Raw genomic sequence first — 23,636 nt, 5'->3', positions numbered from 1 at the left:
AGTGGAAATCTGGAGAATGGCCAGGTATCTCATCATAAGGTAAAGTCAATAGGATTTGATGGCAGATTGATATGAAGGGATCCTTGGTCTTTCCTCCCCGGTCCCACTTGATGGAGGACTTCAGGGTCTCTGTGGGCAGGTAGGTTATAGGGCTTGAGTCAGTGATACTGTCTATTAATAAGAACATACATCCCTTATATGAGCCCTCTTTGGTGCTGGGGACTTTCAAAAGGGAGACACCCACTCCAGAGAATTACATGGAATTTGCCTTCTCTTCTCCAGCTTCTAATCCAGGCCTTCCTGAGACACACCAGCTATGGTAGGTCCTGACTCCTCCACTTCTCCTCCACTTCTCCCTGTCTGCCACCTGCATGCAGTTAAGTCAGCGAGTCCTACTCCTTTTTTCTCTCACATGGGATGCAAGCCATCATGCCCCTTGTTTCTCCCGCACTTAAAGAGAATGAGACACAGTGCCCAGAACATATTCTTTGCACAGCCTTCTTCTACCTAATCATAATACACTTTTAAATTTGATATGATTGCTGCTGTAATCATATTGTACTTAGTTCTAATTATCACATATTTCCCAACATTTTCCCAGTTAGTACGCGTCTAACAGTCATTCCCTTGCCATTTTTCATCCATTCATTCATTCAGCTATAACACATTTATTAGGTAGTAAGCACCTGCTCTCTACTATGGCTGGGATTCAGACGTGAGTAAGTCGTAGTCCTTGCCCTGAGAAGCCTCAGCCAGCAGCTCCCTCCAGCTGTATGCTCATGTTTATTTTGCATTTGGATGGCAGACTTCATGCTCATGAGGAAAGTCAGGGATGGAGATGCTGATGGAGAGCCATTGGCAAACAGATGACCATAAGGAGGCCCTAGGAGAGCAGAAGAGTGATAAGAGAATAGGGTCACGGATGCAGGAACCCAGGGGAATCTCTGTCTCAGCAAGTGAAGGCAGAGGGTTTACATAGATTCAGAAGAAGACTCAGAACAATTGCTCAAGATGTCAGAAAAGAATCAAGACAGGAACCAAGGGAAGCATTTTGAGCAAAAGGAAGTAGTCAGAAATATTTATTGCTGCAGAAAAGTCAAAGAAGGTAATGAAAGACTTCATCGGGTTTGGGAATTAGGAAGTCAGTGGTGAAGGCAGCGGTAAAATCAGCAGGAGCAGTTTTGTAGGCTGGTGGGACAAGGAAAAGGGAGACAAGGAAATTGAGAAATCTGAACTGTAGAGGAAGGAGAGAAATCAGACAGGACCTAGGCAGGAGGCGGAGCTTCTAGGGAGGGACATTGTATGTTCTGCCTCTAACAATGCAAGGCTGGGGTCTACAACATAGACAGGAGAACAGAATCACTACTGTGGTACCATTCCTGCCAACTTTTACAAGCCACCTGGAATGCTGGAAGCCATGGGATTCCTACTGGCATCTACTACCCCTTTCTATGGAACAGTCGAGGGAAAAACACTTCTTGCTCCTTCTACTTTGTCTCTGCTTCTCTCTTCACCCCGCAATCACTTTCAGTTCTTTGGAAAGTAAAATTAAAGATTACCATGGTGCAAAGCAGCCTGCATAAAGGTTTACACAGGCACAGGATGTTATTTTAATGACCCCGTCTCAGACTCTTTCTCAGTGACTTCCAGTTTGGATCAGGCTGCCAAAGAACATGAAGTAAAAATTAGCAGAGCACACTGCTGCTTCTCCTAGAGCAGCATTTCCTGGTGTTTCAACACAAAGTGTTTAGTAAAAAACACCAGGACAGAGTCCTTAATTCTTTACCATCCTAGATCCCGCGTGGTCCTGTCCTAAAGATGACGCTGAAAGCAGGGGCAGATGTAAGAAGGCATACCTACCCCAAGGAAGTTTCAGAGGAAAAGTATTACTCAAAGGAAGATTTTTAACCATTATTCATCCCCCACACCCACACTCAAAACCCTTCTCAGTTGCCGATGAGTCAAGGTGCTGCCGTACAGTTAATGCAGAGATTTGAACTTGGGGTCCATGAACCTTCTGAAATTGTCTAAAAAAAATTGCAAGTGTGAAATTTTTAAAAAAGAATCCTGCTTATGGCTTTTATCAGACTTTCAAAGGAGTTCATGAGTTCTGTGAGAATAAGAATCACTGTTTAAACCAACATATATACATTCTGGTGAGCAAGCTTCGGCAAATCATCTAAACTCACTGACTCTCAGTGATAGGCAGTGATGATGGTCCTATCTTGAGCATCCATGGTCCAAAAGACCTGCTGAAGAATGCTGGAGAAATGCTTAATTGATTTGGTAGTAATCTTTTCGCTCTCCTAAAGCTCTCAAACATTCTATGAGAGGTGATTCTTGGTATTTGGTGATTAAAAAACAAAACAAGAGAAACATACCGTCAGATTAAAGCAGGGGACACACAATGACTTGCATTTTCCTTTCTTAGATGCTGTGTCTTGATCAGAAGCACTTACTAGTCCTCTAAAACCTTAAAATGTTTAAAATCAGCTCCCTCTCTCTCTCTCGCTCGCTCGCTCTCTCTCTCAATTTTGTTTAAACCAAACCATATTGAAAAGTTTAAACAAACAAGTTAAAATAGAAAACAGCTCTGATGTGGTGGAGTTGGGAATGGAGATAGGGGATAGGAACCTCACTTGGTCACTGTCCCAACACACTTCCTTGAGCTGGTCCCAAAGCCAGATAAACCCCTAGAAATACTCTCTACAGGAAGAAAACCACTTTCTAAGGGCACAGGAAGAGCACCACTAGATTAAAAATACTACGATCCTCCTCCAATCTACTTGAGAAGAAACCTAGCAGAGTTTCAAAGGCAAATATTGAGGTCCCCTTCATTAGGCTATACTATTCACCAGCAATATTTTTGTTTCTGTATCTCCAAAAAAATTCTGGAAAAGTATATAATTTCTCGAACTTTTCTAAGTGGAGAGCTAAAATTTTGCATCATAAATTTTTAAATAAAAGATGGAATTTCCAGTACATTGTAAAGATTGGCCTTTTATGATAAATAAATGTTACATCATTTCCTAGAGTTTATCCAATGGAATAAAACACCATAGTGATCTGATTACACTTATCACTTAAAAAAAAATATAAACTAGTTCCTAATAATAGGGAATTTTGTATTACTCACTTTCTCTTCTTTAATACCTATTTCTATTTCACTTCCTCTACAGAATTTTAATCTAATTCATTTTCTTTCTTTTTTTTTTTTTGATGTCTTGGCTTTGCTTTTTTTTTTTTTTGGCGGGGGGTACTTTTTATTGAGATACAGTTAACATACAATAAACTGCATATCTTTAGGATGTACAATTTGGTATTTTTTTTCTTATTAGTAATGTATATATGGCAATCCCAATCTCCCAATTCATTCCCCACCAACTCTCCCCACTTTCCCCCACTTGGTGTCCATATGCTTGTTCTCTACATCTGTGTCTCTATTTCTGCCTTGCAAACCAGTTGATTTGTACCATTTTTCTACATTCCACATATATGTGTTAATATACGATATTTGTTTTTCTCTTTCTGACTCATTTCAGTCTGTATGACAGTCTCTAGGTCCATCCATGTCTCTACAAATGTCCCAATTTCATTCCTTTTTACAGCTGAGTAATATTCCATTGTATATTGTAAACCACATCTTTTTTATCCATTAATCTAATTCATTTTTAAGCTTAAATTATTTTATTGATCACTATATCATACTTCTGACACAAATAAAAACATAATTAATTTGAAATGTAAAAGATTCAATTCTTTGAAACCATAAATCTGTGTGTTAAATTTTTTTCCTTTTTGATTGTGAGGATGACAATTACTTTTAGTACACAATTAAATAAAATAGCATAAACATACTACAAATTTTGATAAAGTAACTTAAACTTCCATATTTAAGATGCTATTGAAGGTTCATCTCCACATAAGAAGAGGGGCTTTTTCCCTATTCATGTAACCTTGTATGCATGTTATTTATTGACATAATCAAAGCAGTTCAGCATCAATTCTATTCCTATATTTCATTTTTTGAGATTTTTAAACATTAAGGACTTTTATTCATATGAATAAGTAAATGGAAATGGAAGTTTATTATAGCAATGTCTCTCAATTCTTTGAACTCCTTCCAAGTTTCATGTCCCAAATTACATAGTGATATATCATCAACATTTAGTCAATGGTCTAGCATCTGACAATTTAAGTGGGTCTCGATCACAGCTGATGAAAAGAGAGAAATGGAAACACTGGACTTGAAAAGGATTTGTTACACTATCATTTGAAGCATTCAAGTGATTGATCTAAGCCAATATTTTGGATGGTCTCTGGCACACCGATGTTTTTTACATACACAGGCAAGGCCTAATGACAAATAAGAGTCAGGTTATAAAAGGTGTGATTTCTTTTGTAAAACGGGAGAAGGATACCTTGGTAGGCGGATTGGTTTTAGGAAAGTGTACATGTTGGAGTTGAGAATCTAAACACAGATTTACTTAAATCCTCCTTGCTTGTGTACCGCTTGGGAAGCCAGGCTCATTCTGGTTTAAAGATTTCTGCTGTAGCACCTGGCATGGTACTCTGTGAGTACTTAACAGAGATGTGGTGCTAAGAAGAGCTGCTGATGCAACCCAATCCACAGAGAACTCCATGGGATTAAGTTTCCACTAAGGGGTTATCAGCACATTTCCTGTGCAAATAAATCATAACATTATGACACTCTTAATGTTTGATAATAGGTCCTGCAGAGGCCAGTTGATAAGTGTCCTAGTTCATAAGAACACAAAATATGCCTGCTTATTGAAGCCAATATTCAGAAACTCCTAGATGGAAACATGTCAGGCTTCTTATCTGGGAGACTTGCACTGATTTGTGTTATATGCACCTCACTATCCGGTCTGGCTACAGTCAACAGTGCATATGCACTGTGCACATGCACGTGTACACACACACACACACACACACACGCACTACCACCACAATTACCACCCCCACACACTCTACATCATCCATCTCTGGAGCCCAGCTGTGGCAATTGAGAATTTCTATACAGGAAGGGTTTGGGGTAGCAATCTGGCTGGATGAGCAATAAAACTTCAGCTGCAAAGCAAATTGCACAATTTTTATGCTAGTGGTTATACTGGGGTGGCTCTGGATGGGTACATATGCAGCAGCTAGGCTTGGACATGTCACATATTCTATCATCTACAACAACAACGCAGTATGGATTTGAAAGCCTGGAGATTTATAAAAGTAAAGAGGAAAAAGCTCTTATTTCAAAGTCAGGCTCTGCTTCTGTCATGTTCAGTATGTCACTTTAAACTCTCCAACCTTCAGTGTTTTCACGTATAACATGAGGGCATTGAATGAGCATTTCCAGAACTTATTTGTCTAAGACCACTTTAAAAATGTTAATAGGTTCGATGAAATCCCAACAGCATGGAGCTCCTGAGAAATCATACTTGCCATAGATCCAAGGGGAATAAGTTTATTATTCATATATTAATAAAAATTAAATCTATATATACACACACATACACTAAGCATTGAATAATATTATAGATATATGCTGAAATAGTAAAACAGAAAAGAAAACATAGACCAATAATACAGAATAGATGGTATAGCCAAGCACAATCAGTTGATGCCCTGTGCATCAAAGTACAGGTCAGACAACTGTGTGGATCAGGGACTTTTTGTGTGACTTCCTATTATTCTTGGGTATGGCATACCAGTTCTTAAAGGGAGATTATTGCATAATAATAATGAAAGTGGTTTTTAACCACTTTTAAATATTACAAAATATGTCATAAAAGAAAATACCAGTGGCACAAAGTAGTTACTCAATAAGTATTTGTTGAATGAATGAAGAAATGAGTTCGGTCCTGCGCCTTGGTGCAGTGTCCAACTAGAGTAGGACTCAAGCGGAGCACTGAGAAATAAACATAGAGCAGAGGGCTTGAGCCACCCCCTAATGGAAACAGGCAGGATTATAACCCAGTACCGTGAATATGAACTAGAATTTTGTGGCCACACTGATTGCACATGGGTACTAAAAGGAAGCTTTCTTTTCTTGTTTCAGGCCAGCTGCCTAAAAGCCATCTGGAACTGGAGATCTCAGAGAGTGGTCTTGGGAACTGCCCGACTCCTTTGCTTCAGTGCCCTGATCTCCGGTAAACGTGATGCTACCCCTTCACCTGGCCCTCAGTGATGAGGGTCACTTCTCCAAGTGGGAGAAGTTAAGGATGGTAGCCGGTTGCTATGAGGAATGGAGAAACTGTTCAAGCCCAGATTCCTGGAGGGAAAATGCGCCCAACACCATCACATAGATAGAAAAGGCTTCAGGAAGAATGTAAATAGATAGACCCAGGGCCAGCTTATCCATTAGACTCAGTAGACACAGACCCATGTTACTTTTAGGGACCCACAAAAGTGCTTTAATTTCTTTAAAAATCATTTTCTTCTAGGCCAAAGAAAATGTTTTAGTGTATAATACTAGTATGTTCATGTTTATACCCATGCAGTTATAAAATACAGTTTTTAATAGTTTATTATTGAGGAAGGGGACTCTGAACGCAAAACTGCCTAGAGTCCATGCAAGCCAAAATGCAGCCCTGGTGATATCAGAGTAAAGTCTTACGGCAAAAAAAATGCCATAGAGGTGCCTGTGAGGGAGGGACAAACAGAACCAACCCTAGTGTGGGCAGCAGAGGAGAGGGTTGAATAGGAGCTAGACTTTATAAACAGGAAAAAGAGCCATTTCCAGGCCTGACTGCTTACATTGTAAACCTCTTCACCTGGGAACTGGCCTCTTCTGGCTGGGTGAACTCTCACCGGCTAGGATAACAACACCTTGCATCACAGTGCCCTTCATACTTTTGAGAGGCACATTGTTTATTTCATTTGATTTCACAAACATTTCTTTAAGTCCTATTTTAAGCCCTATTTTAACAAGTAAGTAAGCAGAGATGGAGGAAGTAGAATAATTTATCAAAGGGAAACAGCCCAGAGCAGTGGGATAAGTGCAAGGTTGCAAAGCGGGAGATATAATGAGCCCCTAACACAGACCTGTTGTGTTTCACTCAACAAGTATGGAGCGAATGCCTGTTAAGTGCCAAGCTCTATGCTTGGTGTTAAGAATCCAGAGGTAAAAACAGACCACCATCAGGATTCACAATCTAACACGTGTGGGCCATGTCATATAAACAGATGTTACAATGCCTGGCAGTGAGGGGTGGGGGGTGATGCGGTGGAGGAAGACACGGGGTGCAGTGGGAGCCTGGAAGAAGCAATACCCAACCTACCTGGAGAAGTCATGGAAAGTAGGGGGAGGAAAAGTTTACCAAGCCTAAGCAGGGAGGGCAGCCAAAAGAGCAGGAAGAGCAAATGCAAAAGGCATGGAAGTGGGACTGCTGTTTTGCTAAAAAAGTAAATATGGCAACTTCCCACTGGCTATCTACTTTACAGTTGGTAGTATATATACGTCTATGCTACTCTCTCGAGTTCTCCAGTCCATTCTCTGCATCTGCGTCCTTGTTCTTGTCTTGTTGCTGAGTTCATCAGTACCATTTTTAGATTCCGTATATGTGAGTTAGCATACAATATTTGTCTTTCTCTTTCTGACTTACTTCACTCTGTATGACAGACTCTAGGTCTATCCACCTCATGACATATAGCTCCATCTCCTCCCTTTTTATAGCTGAGTAATATTCCATTGTATATATATGCCACATCTTCTTTATCCATTCGTTTGTTGATGGGCATTTAGTGGGAAGTTGCTGTATAACAAAGGGAGTTCAACTCGAGGATGGATGATGCCTTAGAGGACTGGGACGGGGAGGGTGGAGGGGAGTTGAGGGAGGGAGGGAATACGGGGATATGTGTATAAAAACAGATGATTGAACTTGGTGTACCCCCCAAAAAATAATAAATAAATAAATAAAATTAAAAAAAAAAAAAAAAAGTAAATATGGTGGGTGATGAGGCTGGACCAGCACATCATAAAGCATCTTATTTTCCATGTGAAGAGGCAGCACCTGTAGATAGGAGGCAACCATCAAGACATTTTACATGCCATTTAATTTGAGCTGGGGAAAATTATTTAACATCTCCTTCATTTATAAAAGGAGAAGATTAGGTGACCTCTGAGGTCCCTTCCAACTCTGGTATCTTATGAGTCCAGACCTTTAATACCAAGGATCCTCAGAAGAGGACATTTTCTTATTCTGACTTAAGGGACACTTCTAAGTAAAAGATGGAAACCACTCTTTTTCCTTAAAACAACTAGATTAGACATAAAACGGTCATGTTTTTGGTATTTGTCTTCTAGTCAAACTCACTGACTACACAGAAGTATATACTTAGGCTCACAACCTCCTTCTCGTTAGGGATGCTAACCTGACCCTCACTCTCCTTCACTTAGAGCTAATTAACCGGAAAGAAGTGACAGCGTGGACCTATCACTACAGCAGCAAATCATATTCATGGGATAATGCCCGGGCATTCTGCCAGAGATACCACACAGATTTAGTGGCCATCCAGAATAAAAATGAGATTGCTTACCTCAATAAGACCATACCTTACTACAGCTCTTACTACTGGATTGGGATCCGAAAGATCAACAATAAATGGACCTGGGTGGGAACCAACAAGACGCTCACGGAGGAGGCTGAGAACTGGGCTGACAATGAGCCCAACAACAAGAACGACAACCAGGACTGTGTGGAGATCTACATCAAGAGGTCGTCAGCCGCCGGCAAGTGGAATGATGAGCCCTGCAGGAAAAAAAAGCGGGCACTGTGCTATACAGGTAGGGGCTGCTCTCCTCCGAAATCTGCCTGTTTTAAAAAATGCCTTCCCTAAAGTTAGCTACATTAATGTGAAAGAAGATAAGGAGGGGCCTAGGGTGAGAGGTCCGCTTTATAGTGGGAGTCAGGAGAGGCCCCTCTTGTGATCATACGAGTTGAGATCGAGGGCGGAGAAACAAGCACTCTTGTGAAGATTTGGGAAAGAATGGTTCATGCAGATACAACAGGTAATACAAACACCCCCTCTCCAAGGAATGCAAGTTGAGTGAATGTAACTGGAGTGGAGTGAGTGAGTGTGTACGGGGTAATGAGGAATCTGAGCATGGAGACCTTTGTATACCTCCTTGGGGAGAATGGACCTCATGGAAGCAGTCACATCACGGAAATGACTGTAGGGTGACAAAAGTGAAAAGCGGGAGGAACAATTAGAAAGCTATTATGTTTTCCCTAATGAGATTATAAACTGCTCTTTTAGAAATGTAAAAAAAAAAAAAAAAGATGCCTTCCCTGGTTTGTTAATATACCCCCGAGTCAATAATATGGAGTCTCAAAGTCAGGGACACGAAAACAAAGAGTACATTGTCCATCAAGCAGCATGATTGAGCACCTTGAAGAATATAAGATCAGGATTAGAGAAAACAGGGCTTTTGAAGTTAGAAGGAAGTTTTAATACCATCCAGTCCACCCTTCTAATTTATAATTGATGAGATAGATGCTCAGGAAGTTTTAGTCCCCTAAAAATTTATGTTCAGAGCTTTTTTGTACCACTGTGCCCTAGAATAAGAGGCAGCATAAGTTGAGAGGGAACTTGGCCTTGCCTCTAGTAGATACAGCTGTAACTAATACCTGTCGAACATCAGAGTGTTCCAGGCATTATTATTAGTTCATGTGTCATCTGTCCGTTTAGTATTAGCTGCATTTAGTCCTCATGAGAACCTCATCAATCAGCTCCTTCTGCTCCTCTCATTTTGCTGCTGAGGGAAAGGCTCAGAGCTGTTCAGGAATCTGCCCAGGGTTCTAAGTTCCTTGATGACGGAACCAGTTTCAAACTCATGTTGAATCCAAAGGTGGTGTTTTTAGCCACATATGCGACTGCACTCTGCTCGACATTCTCAGGAGACAATTTGAGAACGTGGCCAAGGATGACAACGCTTTACAGATTCCCTTCGACAGCAACATAGCTCCGTGTCCACTGGACTTGGGGTTGGTTGGGGGGTGAGGAAAAGGAGGAGGTACCTGAAGGTAAAATCCTGTGAGTATATTTGATCCTCCACTCTCCAGATTCCAGAGTAAGCAGACACGCGTGAAAACTTGGTCTTCCTGTGGTCGTGCAGCTCGTGCCGGACTGATGCCATCTTTCTGACGTGGCTTCCCAACCCGAGGAGCCCCCGCCCCGCCCTGGGTAGCATGTGAACACTGTAGCTAGGGAAAGTATGGACTGCCCTAGGCAATAGAGGCCTGATACTCTGACGCTTCTCCTTCAATAAATCATCTTACAGATGCCACACTCTGCTATATATGTTCTAAATACTTCAGATTATAAACACCTCCCCTCAGAAGCCCTCAACAATAATGGAAAAGAATACAGAGTATAGAGTATTCCCTGTACTTTCTCCCTCTCCTCACACAGTCTTCTAGCCGCAGGGAAACGTATCTATACACGCATGGTCACGTAGTCAGATCTCACTTTATAAAGAACTTATTTATTAACGTATTAATAAATAAAATAATGACTTGTTCTTTATAGGCCAGGATGGACACTACCAGAATGTTAGCTCATCTTACTGCTCTCCCATCAGCTCCCTGCACTTCCTGGGCTATCCCTCCCCTACAACGGCTCTGATCAGACTGTCTTGGCTGCCACTAGATGTTCCAATATGCCACTGCTTCCCCTCCCCACTCAAACTTCAGCCTCCATATCTGCAAGACAGTCTTCCTCAGTAAAGTTTGCAAGGAAGAAAAGAGATGGAAAAGTACTGGCACGCATGATAATGAACAGTGCCACTCCTCTGGCCTGCAACAATGGCAGACGTCTCTAATTGCTACGATTTCACCTGAACACAGTTGGCTTCCAGCTCACGAATACAATACTCTAGGCAGCCACTATCATTGATTGGCATTTGGCCATCCAAGATGTAAAGGATGTAGGGAACCATCAGCTCTCTCTGGGAGATTGATGAGAAACAGGTACACTACACTGAAACAGAAAACTCAGTTGGAAATATTTCCCTAAATGTCAGGATCTGTTAGACCTCAAAACAGGGTGTCAAAAAAAAAAAAAAGATTTATTCAATGAATCATCATTATGTTCTTTCCTGGAGATTCAAGAAATAGATAAGTTACTAACCTGCCTGGAAACCCTGAAAGGGAATAGAATACAGAACACTGGCTGTTTTTCTATTCCTGGAGTTCTGAGATTCTGAGGAAGCTACAGTCAGAACAAAACTTTTATGCTCCAAGAGCATAGGGCAGGCAGGTATTACTGTAAGGCACTGGTGGGTCAAGGCGAATGGGATGGAAGACGTGGACCAAACTTCTATCTAGGACCTGCTGTTGCTTCCTGCATCTTCTCTTTCCTTGAAACCCTTCCCAGTGGTTCAGTGCAGCTTCACCAAGCTCACTGGCTGCCGTGAGAACTTCCTGCTGTAGGACCTTGCACAGCTTATAGAGCTATAGCCTCTCAGAGCGGAGAGGGAACACAGAGATCAAATAACACAACCCGCTATGTGACATATGGATTTGCTCTTGTGATAGACCCCAACGTGGACCATTGTGTGGCCGGGCTTAGGAAACACCACCAGAAAACAGCCTAGCCACAGACTTTGTTCCCAGCTATGACCTCATCAATAAAAACACTCTCAGCGCTTTCACAGCATCAGTTCTAGTACTAATCCACCACCAAGTGCATAGTGCATATACCCTCCATGAGTCTCTTGCAGGAAAGAAACTCGGTCCCCCCCCCCCCCCCCATTCTGTCATCCAAGTGGCATAGACGTAGTGAGCAGGGCCTGGCAGGCCAGTCACCTCTGCACCATCTAAGTCTGCCATGCTTAGACTTGTGACACAGCTCCCCATAAAGCTGTTTGTCCTTAACCACAAGCAGGTCTTAAACATCTCATTCAGCTCCCCTGCTCCCCGGCATAGACTTAAATCAGACAAAAGGTGGAAAGGCTTTGGCCCTAACATTGAGTAGGTGGGGCTCAAAGAAGTAACTTGCCTGAGGTCACATAATCGTAGGGAGCGGAGCACAGATTCTGATTATATACGTGTGACTCCTGCTACCCCATGTCCAGTTCCTAACTTCCATGCTGTGACATATGTCATAGCAGTTCACATAATAACACAACTCTATGGATGCTCTAGGTTAAAAGCCACCTAGAGGAGCGTCTCTGTCTACACAGGTATCGCTGGCTCCATTTGTCCCTCTGTGTCTACCACGGCAATCCCTCTTTATGCAATACTAAATGCAGCCTAAAATAGAAGCCAGGCAATGCTCCAGCAGGCTCCTACAGTGCCCTTCACAGGCAACAGGCTGGCTCTCCAGGGGATGCTGTGGCTTTTCTGTTGTCTGGCTAGCTCAAGCCTACCCAAGTGGGACTAAGTCTGGGACTTGCAATAAGAACCCAGCTTTTCTTCGCACCTCCTGGAAATGCCCATGATCCTGACCCCTCTGTATCCATGCAGCCTCCTGCCAGGACATGTCCTGCAGCAAGCAAGGAGAGTGCATTGAGACCATCGGGAACTACACCTGCTCCTGTTACCCTGGCTTCTACGGACCAGAATGTGAATATGGTGAGGCCACTATTTTGTCGATAGCATTGTGGTCATTGGTCATGTGCTAGAGGTGATGCCAGGAAGTAAATCATGCTGGAGATTGTCCAGTGAGTAAAGGCTAGTCCTAGGGTTTCTCTCTACCATCTGTCAGTCTGCCTCACTCAAAGTGTCTGAGACACACACTCTGGGTTGAAACACTTTATTCCTAGAGCATTTCCTCCTAAAATCTCAAAAGGTAAAAGGGAAATGTAAAGGCAGTAAAACAAAGAGAACTCTTTCAGGCTAATTTTGCTTGTTGGAAATAAAAATCAGTGAAAGAATGATTATTTCCCAAGATGGAACCAATACAAAGGAACCAAGTAAAGATGAACAGGTTGGGTTAGAAGACCAGGGAGGTTGGTTTAGGTGGGTTATACAAACAGTTCCAGCTTTTAGCAAACCCGACACTGTCTTTCAACATGCAAAGAAAGAAATCCATATTTTTGTCCCCATAGTCACAGAGTGTGGTGAATTTGACCTCCCTCAACACATGCTCATGAACTGCAGTCACCCTCTGGGAAACTTCTCTTTCAAGTCACAGTGCAGCTTCCACTGTGCTGAAGGGTACACATTGAATGGGCCCAGCGAGCTGGAATGTTTGGCTTCTGGAATCTGGACGAACACGCCCCCACAGTGCGTAGGTATGTAGACCCAATTCTTTCCATCCTCACCCACAACCAGAATTTCAGAGGGGAGAATAAGCTTCCTCCACTTAAAAAAACTAGAGAAATAATAAGGATCTACATCAGATGGGAAATTCTGCTTATTACTATTACCCATCAACCAGAGTAACACTAATTTTTATTTTCATGGTATTTTGTATCTGTGGAGTGAGGTAGTTAGTTTAAATCTTGATTCTCAGGCAAAAGTACTAAAAAAAAGGGTCTTTCTCCCTTGGTTAATTGCAAAGCGAACAGAGTACAATGATGATTTAGGAGGTGGGTATTATTAATTTGATAATTTTATCTTGCTTCTTTAAAAAGGAAACAAAAAAAAGAATGTTTGGATCTTTCCAAACAGCTATGGAAAGTGCCATTTAACCAACCAAGTTTATCACCTTGCCTGACATTTTGGAAAGGTGTAGACAGCTGTTGTAGCATGCTAAGGCTTCCAAGATGCCAGGCAAAAACTAAGGTCTCATGCCATTGCTCTGTGGTTGTTTTTAGCTGTCCAGTGCCCACCCCTGGAGTCTCCTGAGCAGGGAAGCATGACCTGTTTCCACTCGGCAAAAGCATTCCAGCACCAGTCCAGCTGCAGCTTCAGTTGCGAAGAGGGATTTGCATTAGTTGGGCCAGAGGTCGTGCAGTGCACAGCCTCAGGGGTGTGGACAGCCCCAGCTCCAGTGTGTAAAGGTGAGTTTCAGGCAGTTGGGGATTTACAATATCCACTGCACCTGGTTCTTGCTGGGAGCACAGATGAAACTGGCCAGATTAGAGAGAAACTGGCCTGAATCAGCACAACTCAACTCTCCTTTTACTTACCACTCAGCTAGATTAGGTTCATCTGGGATAGGAAAAGAAGGTCGGGCTCTAGAAAAACAAGAGGCTGATTTTACTATTGATTTTACACCAAATTTAAAAGTGCTCCTTTCCCCAAAACTCAGTACCTTCAAAACAATTTCAGAACGACCTCATTCATAAATTTCACTTAAGAGGGAAAGGGTAGCATCTACATCTGTAAGTAGACACTAGAAGACCTACCAGGACAGGTTTATAGCAGTAAAGGGAATAGAGGACATTAGAAAACACGTAAAGGAGTCTTTTATTTTAAAGAGATTTAGGTCCCCCTGAAGCCTGGTACTACAAGTCTGGACAAACATCACTAGGGTCTCCTGACATGTACAGATTCCTAGCTCCACCTGGACTTCCAGAGTTGGTTTCACCATGGCTCTCCAGCTGTGGGCATGGTTTTTCTCCTTCCTCAGTACCTTTCTCTCTGTCCTTGGTTGATCTCTGCAGCTGTGCAGTGTCAGCTCCTGGAAGCCCCTAGCAAAGGAACCCTACACTGTGTCCGTCCCCTTGCTGCCTTTGCAATGGCTCCAGCTGCAAATCTGAATGCGAAGCTGGCCAACGAGTGAGGGGCTGGGACACACTCTACTGCATTGGCCCTGGCTGGGGGACTGCATCCTTGCCAGCCTTCAAGGGTAGGATTTTTCATTAGCAGCTCCCAGTCCACCAGGAAGGAGTCACAGCGCACAGGAAAGATCAAGGGCTCTTAATGTCAGGATGACCTCCTCCAGGCTCTGACACTGAAATAGGTTGTTCAGCCTCCAGGAAGCATAGTTCTCTCCTCCATGAAATGAGCTACGAATTGCAAGGAGCTTTGATGAGGATGAAGTATATAAAATGTATACAGTTAAATCGCTTGTATAAAGTATCTTGCAAAGATCCTTTGTTTCTGCCTCTTTCTTCCCTCCCTGCCTCACTAGTGTATAGAAGCTGTGGGTTACTGTCCTCCCTATACTTCAGATGGAGTCAGAACAGTGGCTGTTAGGACAGAGAGAGAGACTGCTCACCATAGCCCTTGGTGGTAGCCTTTGATAAAGGATCAAAGGAACACTGCATTGAAAAAGAGGTTGTGATACAATGCTAGGCAGTTACCAAATTCTGTGTAATTGCCTGACACCTTCATTTTATAAGCAAAAATGGGGAATTGGATGGGGGAAATTAAATGTTGGATTAGTGAATTCCCAGGAGACCTGGGATAAGCCCAGCTCTACTACTGTCTACAAAAAAGACCTTAGGGATGTCACTTAAAATTTCTGAACCTCACTTTTCTCATCTGCAAAGTAAGACAGGAACACTAGAGGGGTTTTGTTCTTAAATGCTCTGATTTTGTAAAAAACGAGGTCTAAGCTAACAGGTAGTCTTTATACTCTGAAAAACTCCAGGAGTATCCTGGAGATGAAGTGCTTTACCAAGGAAGAGCAGGAGGAAACCAGTCTTTATCAGAACTGAGGTCACCCGGGGCTTAATTGTGCTCAGGAACTGAACTTGGGCTGCATTCACTTGGCAACTGAAGTCTGATTAGGATGACATCCTGTGTTCAAGGCTCGTTCAGAATCGTTTTATAGGGCTGGGTATCAGAGCGTCAACAATAAGCTATGTTGTTCCAGCTTTTTCCTTAAAAGTCCAGTCTGTTCCATATCTGCTCCTTCCAGGTCCAATTTCACCAATATTGCCAATAAATATTTAAAGAGCACTTTCAATGTCCTAAACTCTGCCAGGCTCTGGGAATACAACTCTGGATGACTGACATCACCCTCAAGGAGATTAAGGGCAGAATTACAATAGTGCATGAACAGCTCAAGAACAGGGGCTGTGGGAGCACACCAGAAGAGCTTTTAGCCCGAGCCAGGGTAGGCAGCGAAGGCTTCTCAAGGCAAGTGAAGTCTAAGCTGACACTTGAAGGGCAGGTGAGTGATCTAGGCAAAGGGGCATGGCACGGTGTTCTAGGCAGATCTCCCTTTTGGAAAAGGGAGGATTTAGGGTTCTGAATATACTGACAACGTGGGTCGAACAGACGGAGCATCTTTCAAGGGGCTCTTCTAAGAAAGAATGGAGCCCCTCCATTGCCCAGTTTCAGACCGTCACTTTTTCTATTTAGCTGTTGCCTGTGAACCACTGGAGAGTCCTGTCCACGGAAGCATGGATTGCTCCCTGTCTTCGAGAGCATTTCAGTACAACACCAGCTGTAGCTTTCTCTGTGCTGAGGGTTTCACGCTGAGAGGAGCCGACACAGTCCGATGTGCTGATTTGGGACAATGGACGGCGCCAGCCCCAGTCTGTCAAGGTACTGTGACATCATAACGTTGCTTCCCTGCCTCTCAGCTTATGAAAGGCATCAGCAGCTGCATGTGGTTCTGTCATTCATTTATTATTGAAACATTCACTAAGAACTATTATGCGCCAGGCCCTCTGCTCTGGGCACTAGGGATGAAGTGGTGAGTGAGGGCAGTCTTAGGCACGTGTTCATTACAGCATTCTGAAACGCAAGGCGAGCACTGCATTGATTGACACGGATGTGGTGAGTCGGCATGAAGGAGAGGGGGCTTAGGAGGAAAGAATAATGCATGAGGAACAGCATGAAATAGTGGAAGAGTAATAACAAGACATTTAGTCCAGTTCTGTCATTTCCAGCAACAAGCTTTTGGTCTCTCTGAAACTCAGTGTCACCTGCAAAATGAGTCCTATTATCTGCCCTACCCACCCCACTAGTGGTTGTGGATTAATGTGTGTAAATGCAAGCTTAAAAGTGCTATGAGCTTTACAAATCTAGGTAAAATAATGATAATAACACCACCTTGTAAGTCATAGGTCTCTGATCTGATTTTACAGAATGATCACCTTTAAATCGTTCACGTTCTCGATATTCTGCTCTTGAAGAACTAAGGCATAGGGAAGTCACTAAGATTGTTTTTTTCCACAAGCGGTACCCCACACGGAATTTATGACCCAGAAGTAAAATACTGGCATTTCATGTGAGATCCCAAGCAATTTATGTGAATCCCCTGGGACTAAGTATACCCTGATTTTAAAATGAGGCAGTGGTTTGAAAGCAGGGTCTAGAAGAGAGATGTATACACCCATGTTCACAGCAGCACTATTCATAATAGTTAAAATGTGGAAGCAGCCCAAGTGTCCATCACAGATGACTGGATATGAAAAATGTGGTGTATACATTCAATGGAATATTATTCAGCCTTAAGACGGAAGGAAACTCTGACATATGCTGCAACACTGATGAACCTCAAGGACATCATACTGAGTGCAGTAAGCCAGTCACAAAAAAGACAAGTACTGAATGATTCCACATACAGGAGGCACTTAGAGTAGTCAAAATCATTGAGGCAAGAAGTAGAATGGTTGCTGCTGGCGACTAGAGGAGGAAGAGGTAGTTACTGTTTAAATGTTCTGGAGGTGGATGGTGGTGATGGTTGCATAAAAATATGCATGTACTTAATACCACTGGACTGTACACTTAGAAATGGTTACATGGTAAAAGATAAGCTTTATGCTATGTGTATTTTACTACAGTTAAAAAACTGGCACAACAGAGTAAAGCAATTATACTCCAATAAAGAGCTTAAAAAAAAAAAAAAAGAAAGAAAAAGTAAGGGGAGAGATTTTTTCCTCCTTCCCTTTTGTTAGAGCATTTACTTTAGAAAATTTGTAATTATACGTATTTTCTTCGCCTTTGAAATGTGTATAAATTGTTTTAGAAGCTAAATAAACCTCTTACCAGCAAAGGAAAAAAATTGAAAAAGAAGTGAGGCAGGAGAGAAAGAGATCACCATGCACCCCAATAGTGAGGCTTAAGTGAGGGGAATGGGATGTATTGGGAATGGAATATATTGTCTGAGAGACAAGACACAGAGAGCCCTTTGACACGCTTAAAAGGGAAGGGTCTTAAGGGGTCACTGGAGCCATTCTTATCTCCAGGTAGGTAAACGTCTCAGCATCCAGAAGAGACAACTGGCTATTCTCTTAAGCATCCAGATATGTGGTTTCAATAGCTCCCCTGATAGGCCTCCCAAGCGTTTTCCGCTCTGACAGTGAGTCAGCATCTGATGCGTAGCTATAATGATTTTAGGGTTATTACTACTGCTGCTGCTGCTGCTGATACTATTAGTACTAATAATAACGGATATTTATGGAGCATTTTACTCTAACTCCATGAGGTAGTTAAAATTATTGCTCCCATTTTAAAGATGAGAAAAGACAACATATATAGAGTACATGTGTTCTCTCCATTTATGGCCATCTACACTATATGACTGAGTTCACGGTGTATGTATAATTTTTATTCTGCTTTTTCACTTAACATCATACATTGAGACACCTCCCATATCTTTTCAAGGTGACACATATCACACTCCTTCCATGGATCCACCATCCTTAATTTTCAGCCTCTAATTAGTGGCATTTATGGTTGTTTTCAATATTTTGCTCTCATGAATAATATCATGATAAAAATTCCCTGAATTGATTTTTTAAATAAATTTATTTATTTATTTATTTATTTTATTGGCTGTGTTGGGTCTTCGTTGCTGCACACAGGCTTTCTCTAGTTGCAGCGAGCGGGGCTACTCTTTGTTGTGATGCTCTGGCTCCTCATTGTGGTGGCCTCTCTTGTCATGGAGCACGGGCTCTAGATGCATGGGCTTCATAGTTGCAGCACATGGGCTCAATAGTTGTGGCTCACCGGCTCTAGAGCGCAGGCTCAATAGTTGTGGCACACGGGCTTAGTTGCTCTGTGGCATGTGGGATCTTCCTGGGGCAGGGCTCAAACCCGTGTCCCCTGCATTGGCAGGAGGATTCATAACCACTGTGCCACCTAGGAGGTCCCCTGAATTGATTTTTGATATACATCTTGTTACATACTTGGCATAGATTCTTGGGTGCAAAAGTACGATATTTTTAAAATTATGGATACCTATTGCCAAATGCTTAACAATGGCTCTGCATTTCCCCATAGAGTCCTTCATCTGGCATTGAGATTACATGACACTTTTCTCATCCTCCAGGTTAAACATGCCCAATTCAGAAATCCCTCTTTTTGGCACTAGAAAGAGGTACTTGTATATCACTCTTTCCTCACTCCCTTACTTTCTCACTTCCTACTCCTTAGCATTGCAGTGCCAGGATCTCCCAGCCTCAGACAAGGCCCAGGTGAACTGCTCCCATCCCTTCGGTGCCTTTAGGTACCAGACGACCTGCAGCTTCACCTGTGATGAAGGCTTATCCCTGGTGGGCGCAAGTGTGCTGCAATGCTTGGATACAGGAAACTGGAGCGCTCCCTTCCCAGAATGCCAAGGTAAGATTAATTCTTTCCAGTGTCTTGGAAATAAACTGTAGGCCTATTTTTAAAGGCTGTATTTTAAAGGTGGTAACTGTCTAGGGGACAGAAACTTGAAATGGACTGGAAAATGAATAAACACTATCATCAGGTAACCCAGGAATCCCAAATGCAGATGCCTTCAGGGGCAAGGCAGATACCACAAGCGACAGGATGTCTGGTAACAGAACGGGGGGAGTGGCCTGTGGCCAATTCTGTCCTTGGGCCTCTACCAGGACCCGAAGGCTCCTATCATGAACCAGGCGAACTGTTCTCATTTGGCTAAAGATAGCATCTGGAAAGAAGGCCAGAGAGGAAAAATAGCCTCAGGATGGTTGTTCCAAGACTGACCTGGCACTTTACCCCTAGGAACCATGGAGTATCATGGTGGAATCGGGGGCAACTCAAGGGTTTAACAGTGGAATGGGAGGGGCAGAATTTACAGGTGCCTGGCTGTAAACATCCTCCAAGATCTGTGTAAGAGAGGAGAAACCCACATAGGATGTAGTGAAGACTGATGAAAAGAGGAAGAAACTAATCTGTACATGCAAAGTCACAGGATTCTCAGAAGAAGAATATTCAGCATAAGCACATTTATCTGCATTACACTTGATATAAAGTAACGCCATTTATTGCATGAAATAGAACTGGTTCTAATCATCTGTTTGGGAATTGAAGGACAGATGTACACTTTTTATACTCCCCATTCCTTGTTCTACCCAATGTATCCAATTATTTACTTATATATACGGTAAATACTGCTTTCAAAAAATACAATTTTTATTTATAAATCTATAGAAAAATAAGAAAATAGAGAAACAAGAAAATCCTCTTAAATAACTCCCTCTAAAATACCCTACTCTATAACAGACACGGGTTATGTTTCTCCATTCTGGTATGAATTCTTCCAATATTTTCCTCCACATGTTTAGTATTTTTAAGATGCATACATATGCAATTTTAGATAGGCAAAATACTAGACAATTCTGCATTGTTTGGCTTTGCTTTTCACTTTGTACCCACTTCCAACATGAGTGAAAGCAGGCAGATACATGTTTTTAATACAAAGGAAACCACTTGCTATTCAGGTCGCATACAAGCACACATGCACATACACTGCTGTTAAGTTAGGTCAACAGTGAGTGAATGAATGAAGAAACGAACAAAGAGGCTGCCCAGCTCAACAGAACTGCGTGTCCTTTATCCCCAGGCATGAGATAGCATGGCAGGCCATGAGGGCTAGGGCCGGGCACACCTTCTGAGCTGGGTCTGCAGAGACCAGGGTGAGGCTTGTGACCTTGGCTGCTCAGCCCTTGCCCTGGCTACACTGAAGGCTGGATATACTAGAGTCCACCCAGCTTTGGGGCAGAGCTTGGAGCCCTGAGGAGGGTGTTACAATGCTCAGCACCCTTCCGGACAACCCTGGGCTATGGAGGGCACAGATTACAGTTCATTGCCCCACACGGGCCTGCCTGTGGGTGTTTCACAGCAAGGAGGTTGACATTCACCACGGCTTCCTGTGACCTTGCCGTTGCCTTCCGCTTTTAGTTCTTTGTTTACACTGACTTTCTCCTCTTGCTGCTGGGTGAGCGTCAAGTGAAATACCCAAATGTGGTCTGGGCAGGAAGGTACCACGAGGCTTGCAACCTACTAGCTGCTGTAACGCTCCTGAGAGGGTGTTACCCGGCAATTTCCCTTTCCAGGTTCCCCCTTGCACCCGTATCCCCCCCCCCCAGGGCTATCGGAAGGCAAAGCCACAAAAGAGCTGGAAACGGACTCGTGGCAGCAACACCCTCCCACTTTGTCCTTACATTTTATAGGCTTCCTGACTTGTCTCCTCTCCCCTCCCCACCCATGCCCACACTGAATACAGAAAGACTTTTCAAGTGGCAGAAAATAACTAGGTCTTGGGACAAACAGATGAGATTGGGGGTAATGTAGCTGGAGAGGAGAAGGGAGGAGGGGAAGAGAAAAGTATAGAAAATGCTCTCAAAGCCTCAAGGAGTTCAAATCAGTGGCTGAAAATGGCCCTAGGTTCATCCATACCACCACTGTCTCTGGTCTAAAGCCAAACACTACCCAATCAGGCCAAACAGTGAAGAAGAAACACCCTAAACCATGTGTCCCCTTAGCCTTCGTTTTTAATGCCAATATATTTAATCTGAGTTTTACTTCATTAATTGGCTGAAGGATATCTTGACAGCCATTAACATTTACATAGTTTTCACTTTTGAACCTTGTAAAAATCCTGGGAGCTGGTAATGCTATTCTCCACATTTTAAAGGTGACCATAGTGAGGTTCAGAGAGGTTAAGTGACTTGCTGAAAGTCACAGAGCATGATCGCCAACCAAACCAAATTTTCCAGCACCACAAACTCCACCTGAATAAACTGTGGCAAAGAACCATGAGATCTTATTCATTTTTTTGTAAGTAAACAAGTAGGGTCATCTGGGGCTGGTCATTGTCGGCCGAGACTGGTGGGAAGAGCATTTGCAGGTGGCCAGTTACATTATGTGCATACTTTGTGTCATGATTTTTAAAATATTTTTTACTTTAATTTTTGCCTATGATTTAGTTTTATATAACTGAGGATCCCCACAAGGCAAGGATTGCTATTTCTCCCATTTCATAGCTGAAGCAACTGAGATTCAGAAAGCTTACTGTCCAGAGATACATTGCTAGTAAGTAACAGAGGCAGGTTTTGGACCCAGATTCTTTCCATCACTTGGTTGAGGAAAGGAACTTTTGGAGGGGGAAACAGTATTTTACTCCATTTCCCTATTTCCAATCACCTGTCATTATTTTCTGGCAAGGTGACTGGGTCTCTCTCTGAAGAAGGTATCAAGGCAGCAGCCACTCCTTCTCCTGTCCAGGTGCAACTCACATCAGCTGCATCACTGTCTCTCCCAACAAAGCACCAGCTCCCTTCTAAATCACCTCTAAAGCTCTTTGGGAGTGAGCGTTCCAGGATACCAGTCCACTGTCAGCTGCTGCTGCTTCACACGTCCACGACCTCTCTCTGGTGACAAAGCACCATGAAATTCAAACAGTCATTTCTAACCCATGCTGCCCTGGCAGGTTAAGGACACACACACACACACACACACACACACACACACACACACACACACACTGATTTAAGTTGCCGTGTTCTAAAACAACCTCCTCTCTCCTCCCTGGCCATGCCCACGGTAGCCATTACCTGTGCTCCTCTGCCAAACCCTCAGAATGGAACAAAGACCTGTGTCCAGCCTCTGGGAGATTCCAGTTATAACACCACATGCCAGTTCACCTGTGATGAGGGATTCTCTTTATCTGGACCAGAAACATTGGACTGTACTCCATCTGGACACTGGACAGATTCCCCACCAACGTGTGAAGGTAGGACCATGGGTCTATCCTTTCTTATGGCTTCTCAGGTAACAGTACAGACGGAGGACCATCAGGAATTCATGTCAACCTGTTCTTAAACTAAAGAAAGCTTTTTCCAAAGCATAACAATCTAGACCAAAAGCCTCTCTCTCTCTCTCTCTGAATATTCTTCTAATAATAATGTTAAACATTTCACAGTTTTACAATGTGTTTTAGTGTCATTGTGACATTTGATGTTTGTTACAGCTCTAAAATAATGAGGACAGGCAGTATTGTCTCTATTTTATAGATGAGAAAATAGAGGTCCAGAGACTAAGTAACTTGTTGAAATTCACACTTAGTAAGTGATGACGTTCAGCTATGTCACTGGGGCTTTTACTTCATTATCAAGACTTTTCTACTGCACTCCTACTCGTTCATTTCCACGCTCACCTTCACTGAGCACTACTAAGCCCCAGACACTGAGCTTCCTCAGGGTTGGATGTGATTTCATCCCAGCCCCTCAAGATCTCACAGTCTAACTGCTTGTGTATGTCTCCCCTTGCTCCACTTCTACATGGATTAGGAGCTCCTTGAGGGCAGGCACTATGCCATGTTCACCTTTGTATTTCCTTCAGCGACTAGACAGGGAAAAAGCAGGTGTGTGACGAGCATCTTTTGAACTGAAGCTTATCATTCACTGGTTAATGTATTCAAGCTTAAGCCCTACTGACAATGAATTATGGGATCCTTAAAGGCAGGGGACAGGTCTTACCTGTTTTGTTTCCCCCAAAACATCTGGCTGACACACACCTAGTCTATAGTGTGCTCTAAAA

At 42.9% G+C, this 23,636-nt stretch overlaps 1 protein-coding gene across 1 annotated transcript in view; it reads left to right on the top strand.

Annotated features, from left to right (window-relative positions):
• SELP (selectin P) overlaps positions 1-23,636 on the top strand; it is a 41,332-nt gene that overhangs the window by 4,199 nt on the left and 13,497 nt on the right. Inside the window, exons 2-9 of the mRNA XM_057728127.1 lie at positions 6,074-6,164; positions 8,414-8,800; positions 12,483-12,590; positions 13,067-13,252; positions 13,778-13,963; positions 16,218-16,403; positions 19,242-19,427; positions 22,645-22,830. Of these exons, the coding sequence (XP_057584110.1) occupies positions 6,074-6,164; positions 8,414-8,800; positions 12,483-12,590; positions 13,067-13,252; positions 13,778-13,963; positions 16,218-16,403; positions 19,242-19,427; positions 22,645-22,830 (1,516 nt within the window). The remainder of the gene's footprint in view (positions 1-6,073; positions 6,165-8,413; positions 8,801-12,482; positions 12,591-13,066; positions 13,253-13,777; positions 13,964-16,217; positions 16,404-19,241; positions 19,428-22,644; positions 22,831-23,636) is intronic.

Source organism: Hippopotamus amphibius, chromosome 3 (assembly GCF_030028045.1).
Source record: "Hippopotamus amphibius kiboko isolate mHipAmp2 chromosome 3, mHipAmp2.hap2, whole genome shotgun sequence".
Lineage (NCBI taxonomy): Eukaryota > Metazoa > Chordata > Mammalia > Artiodactyla > Hippopotamidae > Hippopotamus > Hippopotamus amphibius.
This window is presented reverse-complemented; position numbering and strand designations above follow the sequence as displayed.